At 45.0% G+C, this 22,894-nt stretch overlaps 1 protein-coding gene across 1 annotated transcript in view; it reads right to left on the bottom strand.

Annotated features, from left to right (window-relative positions):
• zdhhc17 (zDHHC palmitoyltransferase 17) overlaps nucleotides 1-22,894 on the bottom strand; it is a 158,570-nt gene that overhangs the window by 120,005 nt on the left and 15,671 nt on the right. The window contains exons 2-3 of the mRNA XM_078219497.1: nucleotides 14,803-14,906; nucleotides 1,266-1,388 (exon numbers count right to left, since the gene is read on the bottom strand). Coding sequence (XP_078075623.1) covers nucleotides 1,266-1,388; nucleotides 14,803-14,906 — 227 coding nt within the window. The remainder of the gene's footprint in view (nucleotides 1-1,265; nucleotides 1,389-14,802; nucleotides 14,907-22,894) is intronic.

The following is a 22,894-nucleotide window of genomic DNA, read 5'->3' as shown; positions in this document are numbered from 1 at the left end:
CCGCTAGCTCCCCGACACGAAGGGGCAATTTAGCATGGTCAATTCAGCTAACCTGCACATCTTTGGGTGGGAGGAAACCAGAGCACCCGAGGAAACCCACGCAGACCACGTGGATAATGTGCAAACTCCACACAGACAGTGACCCGAAGCAGGAATTGAACCAGGTTCCTGGCGCAGTGAGGCAGCAGTGTTAACCACTGTGCCACCCAGATGCCCACATCCCATGAAATAATTTTTTTTTAAATGCACATGCCTGCGGCACTATATTTAAATTGAACCCAGAAACTGTTGGTATTTAAAAGGTTTTTTTAGGCTAATCAGTTATATTACACTAATCCCTGACCCGATTGCTGTAATGACCGTAGCAAAATAGGAATAGCCAAATGAAGTAACATAAAATACAAACAGAAAATACTGTAATTCCTTGCAATCTTTCTTCCAGGCGTGTCAACCTTCTGCACTTCTCCCTGTAAGGATTTCTGTTTATCTCTTTGCTGTTCTTGTACAGGCCAAAACATCTGTCTGGCTCGTCCCATTAGCTAATTAATAGTTAAAGATTCTTCTCTTGATATTGAAGGTGGCCCAGCTCATGAGAGTCCTGCATAATCAATGTTCCACAAACTGACTTACTACTTTGTTGATTACCTGAGGGCATTTATCCACATTAGATGGATCTACGTTGTTCGCTAAGTCCAAGTTACTGTTGGGTTAGATTGAGTTGGGATTAAGTGATACATTGGATTGTAAATCCACTTTCCCTCAAACACTAGTTCTGAGACCAGAAATTCAATTCATCTTGCAAATAAGCTGCATATCCAGACATTTTGCCCCTTGACCTTTTCTGCTGTGACTTGTATCCTCAAAATGTGAATCCTCCTTCAATGTTAATCAAAAATTTTAAAATTTGGGTAATTTTGAACTAATATTAGTTTGCTTTCATAACAAGGTGTCACAAACTGCAAATTCTTGAAAGAAATTAACAGCATGGCATAAATAACTGGACCTCGACTCAGCAGAGAGAGGGTTTCAAACATAAACTAATGGTTGTAGTGACATCATAAGTAGTGATGATGAGTGAGATTCTTTCTGGACAGGCATTCAGCAAAGTATAAGAGATACAAGACATAACGATGTAATTTTCATTTCATAAATCGGACCATCACCAAGCACCAATCTTGTTATCAGGTGACATTTAAACAAAGTTACTACAAGCAGCGTATACCATTGCACAATCAGTCAAATAGCAATGAATCTCGAGGACCTACCTGCTCAGATCAATTCTGTTATTAATAGCAGCCCAGTGCAGAAGTGTAACATTTTCTTTGTCAGGTTGCCGCACATCGTAACCTGCTTCCACAAGCTCTCGACAGCGGTCAAATATTCCATATCTACAAAAGAGAGGAGAAATTTTTGCTATACCTATGTATCTGTTTGTGTTTGTATACTTTTTTAAAATCCAGACTTAGATTCATTAATTTCCTTTTTATTTCTCAGGGTCTATATACAACTCTGAAAAATACATTCCGGAACTTCCTAGCTGGTAATTGTATCACTCAATATTGTATCAATCAGATCAGGAAATTCCTGGCTTCATTCCGAGATACGTGTGGAGCTCCTCAGAAGGGGAACAGTCGGAATGCTACAATTAGCCTCACGATACTTTGGCTGAATAAAGCACTGTGGAGGTGAAGGTACAAAGAGACATTCGGTGGGGGAGGGGAAAAAGACCCTGACTCCAATTCAACACCTCCTGCTGGAAATTGCCCATGTGTGGACAGTGTCGCCCTTTGCTCCACTGTTCCCAAACTCCTTGGTGTCCTACCAATATTCACAGTTAAGCTGGCGCTGAGCTCTTTGATCAGCTCGGTTACTGCTCCCAAGCATCAGACAGCACTGAGATGACACAAAAGTGTTTCATAAACGAGTATGAAGTCACTACATGACTCATTGTTGCGTCCTGTACATAGGAGAGTCCTCTCAGAATTCATTAATTCCATATAATTTACAGCACAAACACAAGCCATTCAAACTATCAGGTCCACACCAGCCTCCTCCAACCCCCCTTTATTTGTGTATCAATAAATAGTTCAATTTCTTTTTTCCCTTATGGATACAACACAAGAATGAGGGGGAATAAACCTTTTAATTCCACTAATTGTATGTTGAGAAGCAATGAGCCTGAAGCTATCCTTTACCTTAAAATAGGTTTATTTCCATGATAGCAAGGTCACAGACTCTCCCAGCTCCTCCTCCCCTCAAGTGTTACGGCTGTCCTTTTATATTCATTTGAGTAAAACAAAACAATTAAAGGAGACAAATTAATGAAAAATCAAATCAACACAGCCTGAAAAGAGGGTTTGCCAATTCCAATCACCTCTTTAACAATGCAACTGCCACAACGTAATCGTCATTAAAACGGTACAATGCAATTGTCATTTAACAAAGTGATTGCCATTGGACCGCAACACTGAATCAGACATTGAAAATCTATTTGGCCTTTGTGCTGCTGAGCCACAGTCCAAAGATGCGCAGGTTAGGTTGGTTGGCCATGCTAAATTGACCCGAGTGCCAGGGGGATTATCAGGGTAAATGCGTGGGGTTACGGGAGTAGGGCCTGGGTGGGATTGTGGTCCGTATAGACTCGATGAGCCGAGTGGCCTCCTTCTGTACTGTAGCGATTCTATGAATCATGGCTGATCTGACTGTGGCCTCAACTCTACCTTCTGATCCATAACCCTTGATAATCAAAAGTGCAACTCTGTTTTTGATACTGCAAATTCAATGGCCCAGTTTGGACTACATTCCAGAGTAGAAAACTCCACAGACCAGCAACCCTTTAAAGAAAAAAATTGGCCCCATTTCCATCTTAAATGGGAGACCCCTAATTTCCAACCTGTGTCCCCCCAATTGTAACTCAAGAATCCCCGCAAAGGGGAATTATCCTATCAGCATCCACCCTGACAAATGATCCACAGGATCCCACATTTCAACAAGGTCACCTCTCATTTCTCCAAACGCCAACGATAATAGGTGCAAACTGTCGCACCATGCCCCATCAGGTAACCCCTTCCTCCGAGAAATCTGTCCAGTGAACCTTCTCTGAATATTTTCCAATGCAATTTCTTTTTATTCATTCAAGGAATGTGGGCAAAGCTGACAACACCAGCATTTATTGCACATCCCTAAATGCCCTTACTGCCTTCTTAAACTGCTGCAGTGCATGTGTAACTGTTAGGGAGGGAGTACCAGAATATTGACCCAGGAACAGTGATGGTAAACACTGCCGTTACTTTGTCGGTGGTAGAGTCCAATTAAGTGGGCTGCTTTTTCCAGGGTGGTGTTGAGCTTCTTGAGCGCCAGGGACCCTGGTTCGATTCCTGCCTTGACTTGTGTGGAGTCTGCACATTCTCTCCATGTCTGCATGGGTTTGGAGGAGGCAGATGAGGAGCATAAACGCTGGTGTGGACCTGATAGCTTGAATGGTTTGTGTTTGTGCTTTAAATTGTGTGGAATTGATGAATTCTGAGGGGACTCTCCTATGTACAGGACACAACAATGAAGGAAATAGGAATGACCCTGGTAATTATAGGCCGGTTAGTCTAACTTCGGTGGTTGGTAAGTTAATGGAAAAGCTCCTGAGGGACAGGATTTACGACCATTTACAAAGATGCAGTTTAATCCGGGATAGTCAACACGGATTCGGGAAGGGTAAGTCTTGCCTCGCAAAGTTGATTGAATTTTTTGAGGAGGTAACTAAGTGTGTCGATGAAGGTAGAGCAGTTGATGTCATACACATGGATTTTAGTAAAGGCGTTTGATAAGGTCCCCCATGGTCGAGTCATGAAGAAAGTAAGGAGGTGTGGGATAGAGGGAAATTTGGCCAATTGGATAAGTAACTGGCTATCTCATAGAAGTCATGATGTGGAGATGCCGGCGTTGGACTGGGGTAAACACAGTAAGAAGTTTAACAACACCAGGTTAAAGTCCAACAGGTTTATTTGGTAGCAAAAGCCACACAAGCTTTCGGAGCTCTAAGCCCCTTCTTCAGGTGAGAGGGGGCTTAGAGCTCCAAAAGCTTGTGTGGCTTTTGCTACCAAATAAACCTGTTGGACTTTAACCTGGTGTTGTTAAACTTCTTACTGTATCTCATAGAAGACAGAGGGTGGTGGTGAATGGAAAATTTTCAGACTGGAGACCAGTTACCAGCGGTGTACCACAAGGATCAGTGCCGGGTCCTCTGCGATTTGTGATTTTTATCAATGACTTGGAGGAGGGGGCTGAAGGGTGGATCAGTAAATTTGCGGATGACACCAAGATTGGTGGAGTAGTGGATGAGGTGGAGGGCTGTTGTAGGCTGCAAAGAGACATTGATAGGATGCAGAGCTGGGCCGAAAAATGGCAGATGGAGTTTACCCCTGATAAGTGCGAGGTGATTCATTTTGGTAGGACAAATTTGAATGCGGATTACAGGGTCAAAGGTAAGGTTCTGAGGAATGTGGAGGAACAGAGAGATCTTGGGGTTCATATCCACAGATCTCTGAACGTTGCCACTCAAGTGGATAGAGCCGTGAAGAAGGCCTATAGTGTGTTAGCGTTTATGAACAGGGGGTTTGAGTTTAAGAGCCGTGGGGTTATGCTGCAACTGTACAGGACCTTGGTGAGACCACATTTGGAATATTGTGTGCAGTTCTGGTCACCTCACTATAAGGAGGATGTGGAAGCACTGGAAAGAGTGCAAAGGAGATTTACCAGGATGCTGCCTGGTTTGGAGGGTAGGTCTTATGAGGAAAGGTTGAGGGAGCTAGGGCTTTTCTCTTTAGAGCGGAGGAGGTTGAGAGGCGACTTAATAGAGGTTTATAAGATGATGAGGGGGATTGATAGAGTGGACGTTCAGAGACTATTTCCTCGGGTGGATGTAGCTGTTACTAGGGGGCATAACTATAAGGTTCGTGGTGGAAGATATAGGAGGGATGTACGAGGTAGGTTCTTTACTCAGAGTGGTTGGGGTGTGGAATGGACTGCCTGCTGTGATAGTGGAGTCGGACACTTTAGGAACTTTCAAGCGGTTATTAGTTAGGCACATGGAGCACACTGGAATGATAGGGAGAGGGATAGCTTGATCTTGGTTTCGGAAAAGGTTCGGCACAACATCGTGGGCCGAAGGGCCTGTACTGTGCTGTACTGTTCTATGTAATGAAACATAGGAGTAGGAGGAGGCCATTTGGCCCTTCAAATTGCTCCGCCATTCATTAAGATCATGACTGATCATCCAAGTCAATAGTCTAATCCTGCATTTTCCCCATAACCTTTGATCCCATTCGCCCCAAGTGCTATATCCAGCCGCCTCTTGAATGCATTCAATGTTTTGGCATCAACTACATCCTGGGGTAATGAATTCCACAGGCTCACCACTCTTTGGGTGAAGAAATATCTCCTCACCTCCATCCGAAATAGTCTATTCTGAGTCCTCAGGCTGTGAACCCTGGTTCTGGACTCCCCCACCATCGGGAATAGCCTCCCTGCATCTATCCCGTCAAGTCCTGTTAGAATTTTAGAAGTCTCCATGAGATCCCCCCTCATTCATTTGAACTCCAGCAAAAACAATCCTAACCTAGTCAATCTCTCTTCATACATCAGTCCCGCCATCCCCGGAATCAGCCTGGTAAACCTTCACTGCACTCCCTCGAGAGCAAGAATATCCTTCCTCAGAAAAGGAGACCAAAACTGTACACAATACTCGAGATGTGGCCTCACCAAGGCCCTGTATAATTGCGACAACACATCCCTGCTCCTGTACTCGAAACCTCTCGCAATGAAGGCCAACATATAATTTGCCTTCTTTACCGCCTGCTGCACCTTCAGTGACTGGTGCACAAGGACACCCAGGTCCCGCTGCACACTCCCCTCTCTCAATTTTCAGCCATTCAGATATTAATCTGCGTTCTTGTTTTTGCTTCCAAAGTGAATAACCTCACATTTATCCAAATTATACTGCATCTGCCATTGATTTGCCCACTCACCCAACCTGTCCAGATCATTCTGAAGGATCTCTGCATCCTCATCACAGTTCACCCTCCCACCCAACTTGGTATCATCTGCAAACTTTGAGATGTTACATTTTGTTCCCTCATCCAAATCATTAATATATAATGTGAACAGCTCCGATAGTGTGGCAGCCCACTAGTTACTGCCTGCCAATTTGAAAATCACCCATTAATTCCTACTCTCTGTCTCCTCTCTGCCAACCAGTTTTCTATCCATCTCAATACACTTCCTCCAATCCCATGTGCATTAATCTTGTACGATAATCTCTTGTGCAAGACTTTGTCAAATGCTTTCTGAAAGTCCAAATATACCACATCTACTGGTTCCCCCTTGTCAACTCGACTAGTTACATCTTCAAAGAATTCCAACAGATTTGTCAAGCATGATTTCCCCTTCATAAATCCATGCTGACTCTGTCTGATCCTGCCACTGCTTTCTAAATGCTCCGCTATAAAGTCCTTGATAATGGATTCGAGAATTTTCCCCATTACCAAATCATGTAGTGACTTCATGCTCGCTTATGAAACACTTTTGTGTCACCTCAGTCTGATACTTGGGAGCAGTAACCTACCTGATCAAAGAGCTAAGTGTCAGGTTAAACTGTGAGTATTGATAGGCCACCAAGGAATTTGGGAACAGTGGAGAAAAGGGCAATGCTGTCCACACATGGGCAATTTCCAGCAGGTGTTGCTGAATAAAAGATTGGAGTCAGGATCTCTTTTACCATCAATCTTTCCCATCAGAACCTTCCATCCGATGTTAACGTAACAATTTGTCTTCCTGTTTGAGCTTTTCATTCTTCACTGTACTATTACAATTATTGTTCCACAGGAGCAGGCTGAGGGTAAGAAAGATTGTGTCTGCATTTTATTTATTTATTTTTCAGTTAAATTTGGCTTAAAAATCGGAGGTTTTTTTCAAAACAGGGAGTAGGCCCAGGAGCAGCCTGGGGAAGGTTTTTTGGAGGGTTTAAAAGCAGGCCGCACTTTTGAGCGGGCAGCGTCTGGAGCGGGCAGGGAGCAGAGTGTGAGCTGTAAGGGCTTTGGCTCACAGGGCTTCGGCGAAGGCGAGGGAGGTTGTTTGCTTTTCTTCTGTTACACCCCCTTTTTTGTTTTATCTCCCATAAACTAAAAAGGACATGGCTGGTATGAGTGGGAGGCCAGTATACTGCATTCGGTGTGGGATGTGGGAGTTCCTGGAGACAACTTGCCTCCCGGAAGTCCATATCTGTGCCAGATGTGTGGAACTGCAACTCCTGAAGGACCGTGCAAGGGAGCTGGAGCTGAGGCTCGATGAACTCAGTTTAGTTAGGGAAAATGAGAGATTAATAGATAAAAGTTATAGTCAGGTAGTGACACCAGGGTCTCGGAAGGAAGACACGTGGGTCACAGTTAGGAGGGGTAATAGTCAGAAGGGTGATGTGCCAGAAAGTACCCCAGTGGCAGTCTCCCATAAAAGAAAGGGATGGGCAACAGATGGGAGAAGGGAAGGGAGTGAACAGTCTGTGGAGGGATCCCCTGTGGTTGTTCCCCTCCAAAATAGGTATATTGTTTTGGATTCTGTGGAGGGGGATGACCCTCCAGGGGTAAGCCACGAGGACCAGATCGCCTCCACGGAGACAGGCTCAGGGGTCCGGAAGGGAAAGAAGGGGTTTAGGAGAGCGATAGTTGTGGGGGACGCAATGGTTAGAGGCACGGACAGGCGGTTCTGTGGGAGTGAACGAGAATCCAGGATGGTAGTCTGCCTCCCTGGTGCCGGGGTACTGGATGTCTCCGAGAGGGTAGGAAGCATATTTAAAAAGGAAGGTAGTCAAACGGATGTGATTATACACCTGAAAATGATGTAGGTAGGAAGAGCAGGGGGGTCATACGAGAGAAATTCAGGGAGTTGGGTGCTAGGCTAAAAAGTAAGGCCTCCAGGGTAGCAATCTCTGGACTGCTCCCGGTGTCTAGTGCAAGTGAGGCTCGGAACAGGGAGATTCTACAGTTGAACGCGTGGCTGAAGGACTGGTGCAAGAGGGAGGGTTTTTAATTCATAGATAACTGGGAAATCTTCAAGTCAGGATGGCAACTGTACAGAAAGGATGGGTTACACCTTAACTGGAAGGGAGCAAATATCCTGGCTGGGAGTTTTGCTAGAGTGTTTCGGCAGGATTTAAACTGGTGTGGCAGGGGATGGGGAACAAAACAGTAGGTCAGTAAATACTGAGGCTGGGGTTGAGCTGGAGGCCAGGGCAAGGCTAGCTAAGAAGAGGAGCACTCTGGAGGAGGAGGACCTGACTGGGCCTGGAGGTCTGGAGTGCATCTGCTTCAATGCGAGGAGCGTAACGGGTAAAACAGACGAACTTAGGGCCTTAATGCTTATGCGGAATTTGGATGTGGTTGCGGTGACGGAAACTTGGTTAAAAGGACAGGACTGGCAGCTGAATATTCCGGGGTATCAGTGTTTTAGGTGAGACAGAGAAGGGGCTAAAAAAGGTGGGGGAGTAGCGATATTAGTGAAGGAGCATATTACTGCGGTGCAGAGGGTAGACAACTTAGAGGGGTCATGTACTGAGTCGCTGTGGGTGGAACTCAGAAACAGGAAGGGTGCAGTCACTATGCTGGGGGTGTACTACAGACCACCCAACAGCCCACGGGAAGTGGAGGAAAGGATATGTCAGGAGATTCTGGATAGGTGCAGAAAAAATAGGGTTGTTGTAGTGGGGGACTTTAATTTCCCTGGCACACACTGGAAAGTGCTTAGAGCTGGGGGTCCGGACGGGGAGGAATTTGTAAAATGCGTACTGGAAGGTTCTTTGGAACAGTATGTAGATAGCCCGACTAGAGAGGGGGCAATACTGGACCTAGTTCTGGGAAATGAGCCCGGTCAGGTCGTCAAAGTTTCGGTAGGGGAACATGTGGCAAATAGTGACCACAACTCTGTTAACTTTAGGATAGTAATGGACAAGGATGAGTGCTGTCCTACGGGCAGGGTGCTAAATTGGGGGAAGGCTAACTATAGCCGGATTAGGCAGGAATTGGTGGATGTTGATTGGGAGAGGATGTTCGAGGGTAAGTCCGCGTCTGGCATGTGGGAGTCTTTTAAGGAACTATTGATAAGGCTGCAGGATAGGCATGTGCCTGTAAAAAGGAAAGAGAGGAAAGGTAGGATTCGAGAGCCGTGGATAACCAGGGAAATTGAGGATCTGATTAAAATGAAAAGGGAGGCGTACGTTAAGTCCAGGCAACTGAAAACAGATGGAGCTCTGGAGGAATACAGAGAGAGTAGGAAAGATCTCAAACGGGGAGTTAGAAGGGCAAAAAGAGGTCACGAAATGTTCTTGGCAGGCAGGATTAAGGAGAATCCTAAGGCATTCTATTCATACGTTAGGAACAAAAGAGTTGTCAGGGAGAAAATCGGACCTCTCAGGGACAAAGGAGGGAAATTATGCTTAGAACCCAAGGGAATAGGGGAGATCATAAATGAATACTTTGCATCGATATTCACGAAGGAAAGGGGCGTGTTAACTGGGAGTGTCTCGGAGGGAGGTGTTGACCCTTTAGAGAAAATCTCCATTACAAGAGAGGAAGTGTTAGGTTTTTTAGGGAACATTAAAACTGACAAAGCCCCAGGGCTTGATGGCATCTATCCTCGACTGCTCAGGGAGACGAGAGATGAAATTGCTGGGCCTCTGACGGAAATCTTTGTCGCTTCTTTGGACACGGGTGAGGTCCCTGAGGATTGGAGGATAGCGAATGTGGTCCCGTTGTTTAAGAAGGGTAGCAGGGATAACCCAGGAAATTATGGGCCGGTGAGCTTGACGTCCGTGGTAGGGAAGTTGTTGGAGAGGATTCTTAGAGACAGGATGTATGTGCATTTAGAACGGAACAATCTCATTAGTGACAGACAGCATGGTTTTGTAAGAGGGAGGTCGTATCTTACAAATTTGGTGGAGTTTTTTGAGGAAGTGACAAAAACGGTTGATGAAGGAAGGGCCGTGGATGTCGTCTATATGGATTTCAGTAAGGCATTTGACAAAGTCCCACATGGCAGGTTGGTTAAGAAGGTTAAGGCTCATGGGATACAAGGAGAAGTGGCTAGATGGGTGGAGAACTGGCTTGGCCACAGGAGTCATGATGTGGAGATGCCGGCGTTGGACTGGGGTAAGCACAGTAAGAGGTCTCACAACACCAGGTTAAAGTACAACAGGTTTATTAATGGTATTTGCGACCAAATAAACCTGTTGGACTTTAACCTGGTGTTGTGAGACTTGTTACTTGGCCATAGGAGACAGAGGGTAGTGGTCGAAGGGTCTTTTTCCGGCTGGAGGTCTGGGACCAGTGGTGTTCCGCAGGGCTCTGTACTGGGGCCTCTGCTATTTGTGATATATATAAATGATTTGGAAGAAGGTGTAACTGGTGTAATCAGCAAGTTTGCGGATGACACGAAGATGGCTGGACTTGCGGATAGCGAAGAGCATTGTCGGGCAATACAGCAGGATATAGATAGGCTGGAAAATTGGGCGGAGAGGTGGCAGATGGAGTTTAATCCGGATAAATGCGAAGTGATGCATTTTGGAAGAAATAATGTAGGGAGGAGTTATACAATAAATGGCAGAGTCATCAGGAGTATAGAAACACAGGTGGAGAAGGTGGTGAAGGCGGCATATGGTATGCTTGCCTTTATAGGACGGGGTATAGAGTATAAAAGCTGGAGTCTGATGATGCAGCTGTATAGAACGCTGGTTAGGCCACATTTGGAGTACTGCGTCCAGTTCTGGTCGCCGCACTACCAGAAGGACGTGGAGGCGTGAGAGAGAGTGCAGAGAAGGTTTACCAGGATGTTGCCTGGTATGGAGGGTCTTAGCTCTGAGGACAGATTGGGTAAACTGGGGTTGTTCTCCCTGGAAAGACGGAGAATGAGGGGAGATCTAATAGAGGTGTACAAGATTATGAAGGGTATAGATAGGGTGAACAGTGGGAAGCTTTTTCCCAGGTCGGAGGTGACGATCACGAGGGGTCACAGGCTCAAGGTGAGAGGGGCGAAGTATAACTCAGATATCAGAGGGATGTTTTTTACACAGAGGGTGGTGGGGGCCTGGAATGCGCTGCCAAGTAGGGTGGTGGAGGCAGGCACGCTGACATGTTTAAGACTTACCTGGATAGTCACATGAGCAGCCTGGGAATGGAGGGATACAAACGATTGGTCTAGTTGGACCAAGGAGCGGCACAGGCTTGGAGGGCCGAAGGGCCTGTTTCCTGTGCTGTATTGTTCTTTGTTCTTTGTATTACATTCTGATAGGATTTTCTTTTTCAACACTACTACACAATTTGCTTTCTTACAATTTATGTTCAGCTTTCTTTTCACTTTCACTCACTACTCTATCCAAAATCTTTTGCAGTTTCTCTTCAGAGTTGGCAATAAGAATGGTAGCATTGGCACATATTATTAAAGTTGTAATCTGCAACTAATAATCCAGGAATGTTTTCAATCTTTCCAAGTCTTTCCCCACAACCATGTAAATTTTTTCCTTCAAGTATTTATCCAACAGCCCTTTGAATTAGCTTCCACAGCCTTCCTCGACAACGTGTGTAAAATATAACACTTTTAACACCATAAAACATCGCAAGGTACTGAGTCTAATTGCCATCAAGCTTTCTCATTTGAATGATCCTCGGCCTTCTTGTTTTGCAAGGATCATAAGAACATAAGAAATAGGAGCAGGAGTAGGCCATCTCGCCCCTCGAGCCTGCCCCGCCATTCAATAAGATCATGGCTGATCTGACGTGGATCAGTACCACTTACCCGCCTGATCCCCATAACCCTTAATTCCCTTACCGCTCAGGAATCCATCCATCCGCGCTTTAAACATATTCAGCGAGGTAGCCTCCACCACCTCAGTGGGCAGAGAATTCCAGAGATTCACCACCCTCTGGGAGAAGAAGTTCCTCCTCAACTCTGTCTTAAACCGACCCCCCTTTATTTTGAGGCTGTGTCCTCTAGTTTTAACTTCCTTACTAAGTGGAAAGAATCTCTCCGCCTCCACCCTATCCAGCCCCCGCATTATCTTATAAGTCTCCATAAGATCCCCCCTCATCCTTCTAAACTCCAACGAGTACAAACCCAATCTCCTCAGCCTCTCCTCATAATCCAAACCCCTCATCTCCGGTATCAACCTGGTGAACCTTCTCTGCACTCCCTCCAATGCCAATATATCCTTCCTCATATAAGGGGACCAATACTGCACACAGTATTCCAGCTGCGGCCTCACCAATGCCCTGTACAGGTGCATCAAGACATCCCTGCTTTTATATTCTATCCCCCTCGCAATATAGGCCAACATCCCATTTGCCTTCTTGATCACCTGTTGTACCTGCAGACTGGGCTTTTGCGTCTCATGCACAAGGACCCCCAGGTCCCTTTGCACGGTAGCATGTTTTAATTTGTTTCCATTGAGATAGTAATCCCATTTGTTATTATTTCCTCCAAAGTGTATAACCTCGCATTTATCAACGTTATACTCCATTTGCCATATCCTCGCCCACTCACTCAGCCTGTCCAAATCTCTGCAGATCTTCTCCGTCCTCCACACGATTCACTTTTCCACTTATCTTTGTGTCGTCTGCAAACTTCGTTACCCTACACTCCGTCCCCTCCTCCAGATCATCTATATAAATGGTAAACAGTTGCGGCCCGAGTACCGATCCCTGCGGCACGCCACTAGTTACCTTCCTCCAACCAGAAAAACACCCATTTATTCCGACTCTTTGCTTCCTGTCGGATAGCCAGTCCCCAATCCACTTTAACACACTACCCCCAACTCCTACTGCTAACATCTTCAAAGTCTTACGATCATCTAGTAAAATACAGGTACACAGCTGAGTATGTTTATTCAAACAATCTTGTAATTAAAAGCAGCATGAAACAGAGTACAAGCACAAGGACATAAACCATGTTCTCTGGTGCTGCTTCCACAACCCTGACCTTATGTTCTTCCTGATAAAAGGCAGAGATTGCAGACAAATTATCAAAATGCTGCTCAGTCATAGCTCAGCCATCTGTCTGACCCAATAAAGATCGGTAAGAAGTCTCACAACACCAGGTTAAAGTCCAACAGGTTTATTTGGTAGCACAAGCCACAAGCTTTCGGAGCGCTGCTCCATCAGGTGAGTGGAATTTCAGTTCACAAACAGGGCATATAAAGACACAAACTCAATTTACAAAATAATGATTGGAATGCGAGTCTTTACAGGTAATCAAGTCTTAAAGGTACAGACAATGTGAGTGGAGAGAGAGTTAAGCACAGGTTAAAGAGATGTGTATTGTCTCCAGCCAGGACAGTTAGAGAGATTTTGCAAGCCCAGGCAAGTCGTGGGGGTTACAGATAGTGTGACATGAACCCAAGGTCCCCGGTTGAGGCCGTCCTCAATAAAGATCAGCACTCATTGCTGAATACTTCAAAATACTCTTGACTTAAATTAAAATTCCTTTCAATGTCTTCAGCGAGTGGTTATATCATAAATGGTGCACAGAACCTGAATACCTGTAATCTAAGTGATAAATGACATATTCTGTGATTGGGATCATGTTGCATTTTCCCTCCTCACTCTCTTCAACTTCTGTGGCCTTTGATGTGACTGACCGCACCATTCTCCACCAACTTGTCTTCTCTGTATTCAAGCTCACTGAAACTACTTCACCTGGTTCCATTCATATCTGTTCAATTTTAGCCAGAGCATCATTAGCAATGATCCCCCGAGGATCAATCCTTGGCCTTTGACTCCTCATCTACACTGGACTCTTTGGCAGCTTCACCCAAAGAGGGGGGCCAGCTTCCTTGCACATGTTGGCAGTGGCCATTGTCTGAGTTGTTAAAACAACATAACCAACATCCAGTCTTAAATGTGCCACAACTTCTTTGTTAAACCGTGGAAGAAGCAAAGTCACCATCACCGGCTTTGCCAACCTGCCAAGACTTCTGCATCCTGGTTCCCATTTCCATTTTCCTTCAAGTCACTGTTTCTTGCTGAACTACGTTGTTTGCAACCTCAACATTTTATCTGGTCCCAAACTAAGTTTCCAGCACAATCTTAGACACTCTGTTTTCAGCTGTATGACATCGCCTGCCTACATCCCAGAATGTCACTGAAATTCTGGCATGCCTCTCTCACCTTCAGACACAACCATTCCAGTGTTCTCCAGGCTCTCCAAACTCTGCTGCCTATCTTCTGTTGCGCGCCAACTGCAACTCACCCGTTATCCTTGCCCTCACTGGCCAACATCGGTAGTCAATCCCCCAGTGTCTCCAATTTAAAATTCTCTTGCTGATTAATGGCCTCACCCCCTCCCCATCTCGACAACTTCTTCTACACTTCCAATCCTTATATTCTCCATTCCTTCCACTGTGGCTTCTTCTGCATCCCTCCCTTTCTGTGCCAGTATCTGCAGCTGAACTTTCAGCTCTGTAATTCTGCTCCTGATTATTTTTGTTCCTTGCCGCTTTAAGACCTTCCTTAAATCTTATCTCTATGACCAAACATTTGGTCACCCCTCTCAATAGTTCCTTTGCTACCTTGTGATCCATTCTTCTCTGATTACACTTCTACAATATGCTGTTGATATCTATGTGAAAGTCAATATTAATTCAAAAAGGTGTTGTTGATATCAGAATATGAACTGTTTCTGTGCATTAGCAACGCTGCTTTTAACTACGATTAAAGCAGAGATAAAATCTGAATGGAGCCCGATAGGGTTCTGAAAACATTGTGCACTTACTGTGTGGCTTTGACGATGTCCCACGTGCTGTAGTCATCGATATGGCTTTTCCGTGCCAGTGAATCACTGTAGCCATGGCTGTAATGGCTTTGAGTTTTGACATCCTATGTTATATTGAAAGAGAAAAGTCATAATGAGTATGCAATAAGCATTACAGGTTTCCCAATTTGTCATTGATACCTTTGCTTTTTTTTATTCATTCATGGGTAGTGGGCATCGATGGCTAGGCGAGCATTTATTGTCCATCCTTAATCACCCTCGAGGAGGTGAAATGGTGCAGTGACAATAATCTCTCCGTCAATGTCAGTAAAAATGAAGGAACTAGTCATCAACTTCAGGAAACATAGTAGAGAATATGCGCCTGTCTATATCAACGGTCATGAAGTGGAAATGGTCGAGAGCTTCAAGTTTCTAGGTGTCCAACAATCTATCCTGGTCCTTCCATGCCGACGCTATAGTTAAGGCGGCCCAACAACGCCTCTACTTTCTCAGAAGGCTAAGGAAACTTGGCATGTCCACTACGACTCTCAGCAATTTTTATAGATGCACCATAGAAAGCATCCTTTCCGGATGTATCACAGTTTGGTATGGCTTCTGCTCTGACCAAGACCACAAGAAACTACAAAGGGTTGTGAACATCGCCGAGTCCATCACGCAAACCAGCCTCCTATCCATTGACTCCATCTACACTTCCCGCTGCCTCGGAAAAGCAGCCAGCATAAACAAGGACCCCACGCACCCCGGACATACTCTCTTCCACCAGGAAAAAGATACAAAAGTCTGAGAACATGTACCATCTGAGAATACATACCACCCGAGTCAAGAACAGCTTCTCCCCTGCTGCTATCAGACTTTTAAACGGATCTACCATATATTCAAAGGGGGTGCTGGTTAAGTGCATTGGCTATGTCAAATTCTCCCTCAGTGTACCCGACAGGCACTGGAGTGTGGCAACAAGGGGATTTTCACAGTAACTTCATTGCCGTGTGAATGTAAATCTACTTGTGACAATAAAAATAAAGAAACAAATAAAAAACAACCAATGTATTGAGCTAATCTTTCTCTACACCCTGTGTCTGTAACACTATATTCTGCACTTTCTCCTTTCCTTCTCCCCATGCACTCTATGAACAAATCAATTCCAGCCTCTCGGTTGTCTGGATCCACGACAGTTTGCCTACCGCCACAACAGGTCCACAGCAGACGCCATTTCCCTGGCCCTGCACTCAATCATGGAACACCTAGATAACAAAGACACCCATGTCAGACTCCTATTTATCGACTACAGCTCAGCCTTTAAACACCATTATTCCTACAAGAATCATCTCCTAACTCCGCGGCCTGGGGCTCGGCTCCTCCCTCTGCGACTGGATCCTGAACTTCCGAACCCGGAGACCACGATCAGTCAGGATAGGCAACATTATCTCCTCCACAATCATCCTCAACATGGAAGCCCCACAAGGCTCCTACTATACTCCTTATACACCTATGACTGTGTGGCCAAATTCCCGTCCAATTCGATTTTCAAGTTAGCTGATGACACCACCATAGTGGATCGGATCTCAAACAATGACGAGACAGAGTACAGGAATGAGATAGAGAATCTGGTGAACTGGTATGACAACAATAACCTTTCCCTCAATGTCAACAAAATGAAGGAGATTGTCATCGACTTCAGGAAGCATAGTGGAGGGCATGCCCCAGTCTTCATCACTGGGGACGAAGTAGAAATGGTCGAGATCTTCAAGTTCTTAGGTGTCCAGATCACCATCAACCTGTCCTGGTCCCCCCATGCCGACACTATAGTTAAGACTAAGGAAATTTGGCATGTCAGCTACGACTCTCACCACCTTTTACAGATGCACCACAGAAAGCATTCCTTTTTTCTGGTTGTATCACAGCTTGGTATGGCTCCTATTCTGCCCAAGACCACAAGAAACTACAAAGGGTTGTGAATGAAGCCCAATCCATCACACAAACCAGCCTCCCACCCACCGATTCTGTCTACACTATGTAGAGATTTGCATTCTAATCAATATTCTGTAATTTGATTTCTGTGTCTGTTTGCACTGTTTGAGAACAGATATCCACTCCATCTGACGAAGGAGCTGTGCTCCGAAAGCTTATGGTATTTGCTACCAAATAAACCTGTTGGACTTTAACCTGGTGTTGTGAGACTTCTTACTGTGCTTACCCCAGTCCAACGCCGGCATCTCCACATCGGAAAAGCAGCCAGCATATTTAAGGACCCCACATACCCCGGACATTCTCTCTTCCACCTTCTTCCATTGGGAAAAAGATACAAAAGTCTGAGGTCACATACCAACCCACTCAAGAACAGCTTCTTCCCTGCTGCTGTGAGACTTTTGAATGGACTTACCTTGCATTAAGTTGATCTTTCTCTACATCCTAGCTATGACTGTAACACTACATTCTGCACTCTCTCCTTTCCTCCTCTATGAACGGTATGCTTTGTCTGAATAGCGAGCAAGAAACAATACTTTTCACTGTATACTAATACATGTGACAATAATAAATCAAATCAAATGGTATAGATCCAGCAATGTTATCTTCAAGTAACGGAAACAGCTGCAGCGATTATACTTTTACTTCTCAGCTTCCAAATCCATCATCTGTCTTCTTCAGCCTGTCTGGACTCATCATCCACCAAGCTCTGATGGACCTGTCTCCTTGTACATGGTTTCAGCCAGAAGGTTTGGCTTCCAATTTCAGTTTCCTGAATGGGTCAATTTCCCTGTTCAATTAGGGTCTTCCTCAAAAAATAGAAGCCTTGTCTCCATACTCCATCGCTCTGTACATACTGTATACAAATTGGCTGGTCATGTTTCCTACACTGCAATAGTGACTACACTTCAAAATATCTCATTGGTTGTAAATTGCTTTGAGATTTGCTGAGATCTTGGCAATAACAATGTAATTATAATATAAATGTACTTAGCACGCCATAGCATTCAAAGCTATGGGCCAAGTGCCGGCAAGAGCGATTAGGTGGGCAGGTCAGGGCTTTCATACGTTGGTGCAGATTTGATGGGCCGAAGGGCCTCTTCAGCACTGTCGGATTCTGAGATTCCGTGATAAGCTGTTCTTTCTTCCACATGGACTTTGGAGTTCAATATACATTCCAAATGATTAACCATATCCACACCTCAATTAAATTGGTTAAAATAGGACAATATATACATATATTGCATGAAGAAACAATACTTTCAGTCTTAGCAAACTCAATCTGTGCAGCTGGGTTACACAGAACTCCAATTAAACTGCTGCATAATGCTCCACATAGCATTCTGGCCACAAGTACAATGACACGCTGCAACACCCACCGATCAGATGCTGAAAGTTATTCTACATTTTTAAACTTGGTGGAAAATAACTGGCACTGAATATCGTATTTACAATGCATCTACTTTTCACCAATACGCAAAGACAGCAATTCCTCTTTAATCCACATGAAGGAGTCAAAATTGTTTAAATATTCTTTACTACCTCGAAATCCAAAACCATTAAAAGATAAAATCAGATCTATTCCATCCCAATTTTCCAGCTAAATGTACCAGAAAGTGCTCCCTTATAAAGCATCCGAAAAGGAAATTCTACCTCTGCAGCATGTTATCTGTAACTCTGGAATACAGGGAGCGACTGGCAGCAAACCAGCGTAGTGGGTCAGATCTCAAACAATGACGAGACAGAGAACAGGAATGAGAGAGAGAATCTGGTGAACTGGTGTGGCGACAATAATCTCTCCCTCAATGTCAACAAAACGAAGGAGATAGTCATCGACTTCAGGAAGCGTAAAGGAGAACATGCCTGTCTCCATCAATGGGGACAAAGTAGAAAGGGTCGAGAGCTTCAGGTTTTTAGGTGTCCAGATCACCAACAACCTGTCCTGGTCTCCCCGTGCCGACACTATAGTTAAGAAAGCCCACCAACGCCTCTACTTTCTCTGAAGACTAAGGAAATTTAACATGTCAGCTACAACTCTCACCAACGTTTACAGATGTACCATAGAAAGCATTCTTTCTGGTTGTATCACAGCTTGGTCTGGCTCCTGCTCTGCCCAAGACCACAAGAAAGTACAAAAGGTCGTGAATGTAGCCCAATCCATCACGCAAACCAGCATCCCACCCATTAACTCTGTCTACACTTCCCGCTGCCTCGGCAAAGCAGCCAACATAATTAAGGACCCCACGCACCCCGGACGTGCTCTCTTCCACCTTCTTCCTTCAGGAAAATGATACAAAAGTCTGAGGTCACGTACCAACCAACTCAAGAACAACTTCTTCCCTACTGCTGTCAAGACTTTTGAATGGACTTACCTTGCATTAAGTTGATCTTTCTCTACACCCTAGCTATGACTAACACCACATCCTGCACTCTCTCGTTTCCTTCTCTATGAACGGTATTTTTTGTCTGTATAGCGCACAAGAAATAATACTTTTCACTACATATGTTAATACATGTGACAATAATAAATCAAATCAAAATGGGAGATTCAAAGCTCATGACGAAACTCTGCCAGATTTGGTAAAACAATTTTATAGAGACTCCAGCAGCCTAACACTGTACTGGGGAGTGTAGGTTTTAATTGTGCACTTGATACGGGTTTTGTGAATCTATTTGATAATCTGGGCACCTATTAATGCAAACTAGCTAAATAAATAAAATCATATTATAGGCTTGTCCAAGCAGGCAGTCCACGGGCCAGAACTCAGGCCACCAGGTCTCTCCAACCGGCCCAGAAACAAAGCTGAGGCCTGGAGCTGGAGTGTAGTCCAGGGCTGGAGTGTAGTCCAGGGCTGGAGTGTAGTCCAGGGCTGGAGTGTAGTCCAGGGCTGGAGTGTAGTCCAGGGCTGGAGTGTAGTCCAGGGCTGGAGTGTAGTCCAGGGCTGGAGTGTAGTCCAGGGCTGGAGTGTAGTCCAGGGCTGGAGTGTAGTCCAGGGCTGGAGTGTAGTCCAGGGCTGGAGCAGTTCCCAGAGCGGGAATGGGACCAGGGAATGGAGTTGGTACCAGGACCAGAACTGGACATACAAGAGGCTGAATTAATGTGGGTAGGGCCTCCTGGAGCAAGTGAGTGTGTGAGAAAAAGTATGTGACAGACAGGAAGTATGCCAGAGAGAGAGAGAGACAGTGTCTCTGTCTGGTTTTATTTATTCATGATGTGGAGATGCCGGCGTTGGACTGGGGTAAACACAGTAAGAAGTTTAACAACACCAGGTTAAAGTCCAACAGGTTTATTTGGTAGCAAAAGCCACACAAGCTTTCGAAGCTCTAAGCCCCTTCTTCAGGTGAGTGGGAATTCTGTTCACAAACAGAGTTTATAAAGACACAGACTCAATTTACATGAATAATGGTTGGAATGCGAATACTTACAACTAATCAAGTCTTTAAGAAACAAAACAGTGGGAGTGGAGAGAGCATCAAGACAGGCTAAAAAGATGTGTATTGTCTCCAGACAAGACAGCCAGTGAAACTCTGCAGGTCCACGCAACTGTGGGCGTTACAAATAGTGTGACATGAACCCAATATCCCGGTTGAGGCCGTCCTCCTGTGTGCGGAACTTGGCTATCAGTTTCTGCTCAGCGACTCTGCGCTGTCGTGTATCGCGAAGGCCGCCTTGGAGAACGCTTACCCGAATATCAGAGGCCGAATGCCCGTGACCGCTGAAGTGCTCCCCAACAGGAAGAGAACAGTCTTGCCTGGTGATTGTCGAGTGGTGTTCATTCATCCGTTGTCGCAGCGTCTGCATAGTTTCCCCAATGTACCATGCCTCGGGACAGCGAGGCATGGTACATTGCGCGACAGCGCAGAGTCGCTGAGCAGAAACTGATAGCCAAGTTCCACACACACGCAGACGGCCTCAACCGGGATATTGGGTTCATGTCACACTATTTGTAACGCCCACAGTTGCGTGGACCTGCAGAGTTTCACTGGCTGTCTTGTCTGGAGACAATACACATCTTTTTAGCCTGTCTTGATGCTCTCTCCACTCCCATTGTTTTGTTTCTTAAAGACTTGATTAGTTGTAAGTATTCGCATTCCAACCATTATTCATGTAAATTGAGTCTGTGTCTTTATAAACTCTGTTTGTGAACAGAATTCCCACTCACCTGAAGAAGGGGCTTAGAGCTTCGAAAGCTTGTGTGGCTTTTGCTACCAACTAAACCTGTTGGACTTTAACCTGGTGTTGTTAAACTTCTTACTGTGTTTATTTATTCATTCATGGGATGTGGGTGGCACTGGCTGGGCCAGCATTTATTGCCCATCCCTAATTGCCTTTGAACTGAGTTAAACATATTGCTGTGGGTCTGGAGTGATAGAATGTGGTTGATTCTTAACTACCTTCTGAAAACGCCCAGTAAGCCAGAGTTCAAGGGCAATAAGGAATGGGTAACAAATGTTGGCCCTGCCAGCGCCACTCACACCCCATGAACAAATATTTAAAATAGCCAAGGAGAACAGTCCCACCTTCTTCTATCTATCCATGTAACCGAAATTCCTTATCCCTGGAACCATTAAACTTTTCGGCACTCTCTCGAATACCTTCTCACCCTTCCTAAAATGTAGTGCCCAGAATTGGATGCAATACTCAGTTCAGGCTGAACCAGTGTTTGATACAGGGTAATCATAATTTCCTTGCTTTCATACTCTATGCCCCTATTGATAAAGCCCAGAGTATCCCGTACACTTAATTAACCACACTCCCGACCTGTCCTGTCACCTTGAATCATTTGTACACATTGACACACCCAGGTTCTTCTACTCCTGGACCACCTTTCGAATTGTGCCTTTTATATTGTGGCTTCCCATTCTTCATACCGCAATGAATCACTGCACACTTCTCTGCATTCAATTTTACCTGCTACATGCCTGCCATTCCACCATCATCCTGTGTCCTTTTGAAGTTCTGCACTATCCTCCTCTCGATTCACAACGCTTCCAAGTTTTGTGCCACTTACATATTTTACCCTGGACAAGTCATGAATATAGATGAAGAAAGGCATCTATCCTAACAGCGACCCCTGCAGCAGACTGCTCTAAACCTTTTCCAGTCTGAAAATCAACCATTCACCATTACGCTGAATTTCCTGTTACTCAGCCATTTTTGTAACCATGCTGATACTGTCCCTTTCATTCCACGAGCTCTAACTTTGCTCACAAGTTTATTGTGTGGCACTTTGTCAAATGTGCCTCGAGGCAATGATAGGCTCTCCTGGACCATTACAACAGAGATGTTTGAATCATGCAGGGTGCACAAGGTAAATGCACTGCCCATTAAACATTTGTTGAACCAAATGCATGACAATATTTCCAAATATGTCCCTGGGACTGAGGTTTGTGGGTATTTTGAATTTGTTTTTTTTTATAGAAACCCTACAGTACAGAAAGAGGCCATTCGGCCCATCGAGTCTGCACAGACCACAATCCCACCCAGGCCCTATCCCCATATCCCTACATATTTTACCCACTAATCCCTCTAACCTACGCATCTCAGGACACTAAGGGGCAATTTTTTAGCATGGCCAATCAACCTGACCCGCACATCTTTGGACTGTGGGAGGAAACCGGAGCACCCGGAGGAAACCCACGCAGACACGAGGAGAATGTGCAAACTCCACACAGACAGTGACCCAAGCCGGGAATCGAACCCAGGTCCCTGGAGCTGTGAAGCAGCCGTGCTAACCACTGTGCTACCGTGAGGTTGTGACCTCAAACAGAAATACTACAATCCCAAAAATAGAAGAAATAAAATTACTGCCATTCGGAGGCAACTGTTTCTTCTCATTTTAATTTGAGTAAAAATAATTTCCTTAAACGGACTAAACATCTGAGGGACAGCAAAGTCCATAAAACAAATTAGAACTGCATGCGGAAAACTGCGATAGCAGGATACGGTGACAGTCCGTGGAACTTCAATTGTAACTATTTAACTAAGCTGCTTGATGTAGAAGTTAACTGGCAAGTGGTGAGGGGCTGAGGGGATTATTTATTGAAGCTAAAAAAAAGCACCAAGTTCGTAAATCCTGCTTGCAGTTATTTTGAGTAGAAATGACGGGGCTCCAATGTATCACAG

This window comes from Mustelus asterias, chromosome 9 (assembly GCF_964213995.1).
Source record: "Mustelus asterias chromosome 9, sMusAst1.hap1.1, whole genome shotgun sequence".
NCBI lineage: Eukaryota > Metazoa > Chordata > Chondrichthyes > Carcharhiniformes > Triakidae > Mustelus > Mustelus asterias.
The sequence above is the reverse complement of the archived record's forward strand: the minus strand, read 5'-3'. Positions and strand labels throughout refer to the sequence as shown.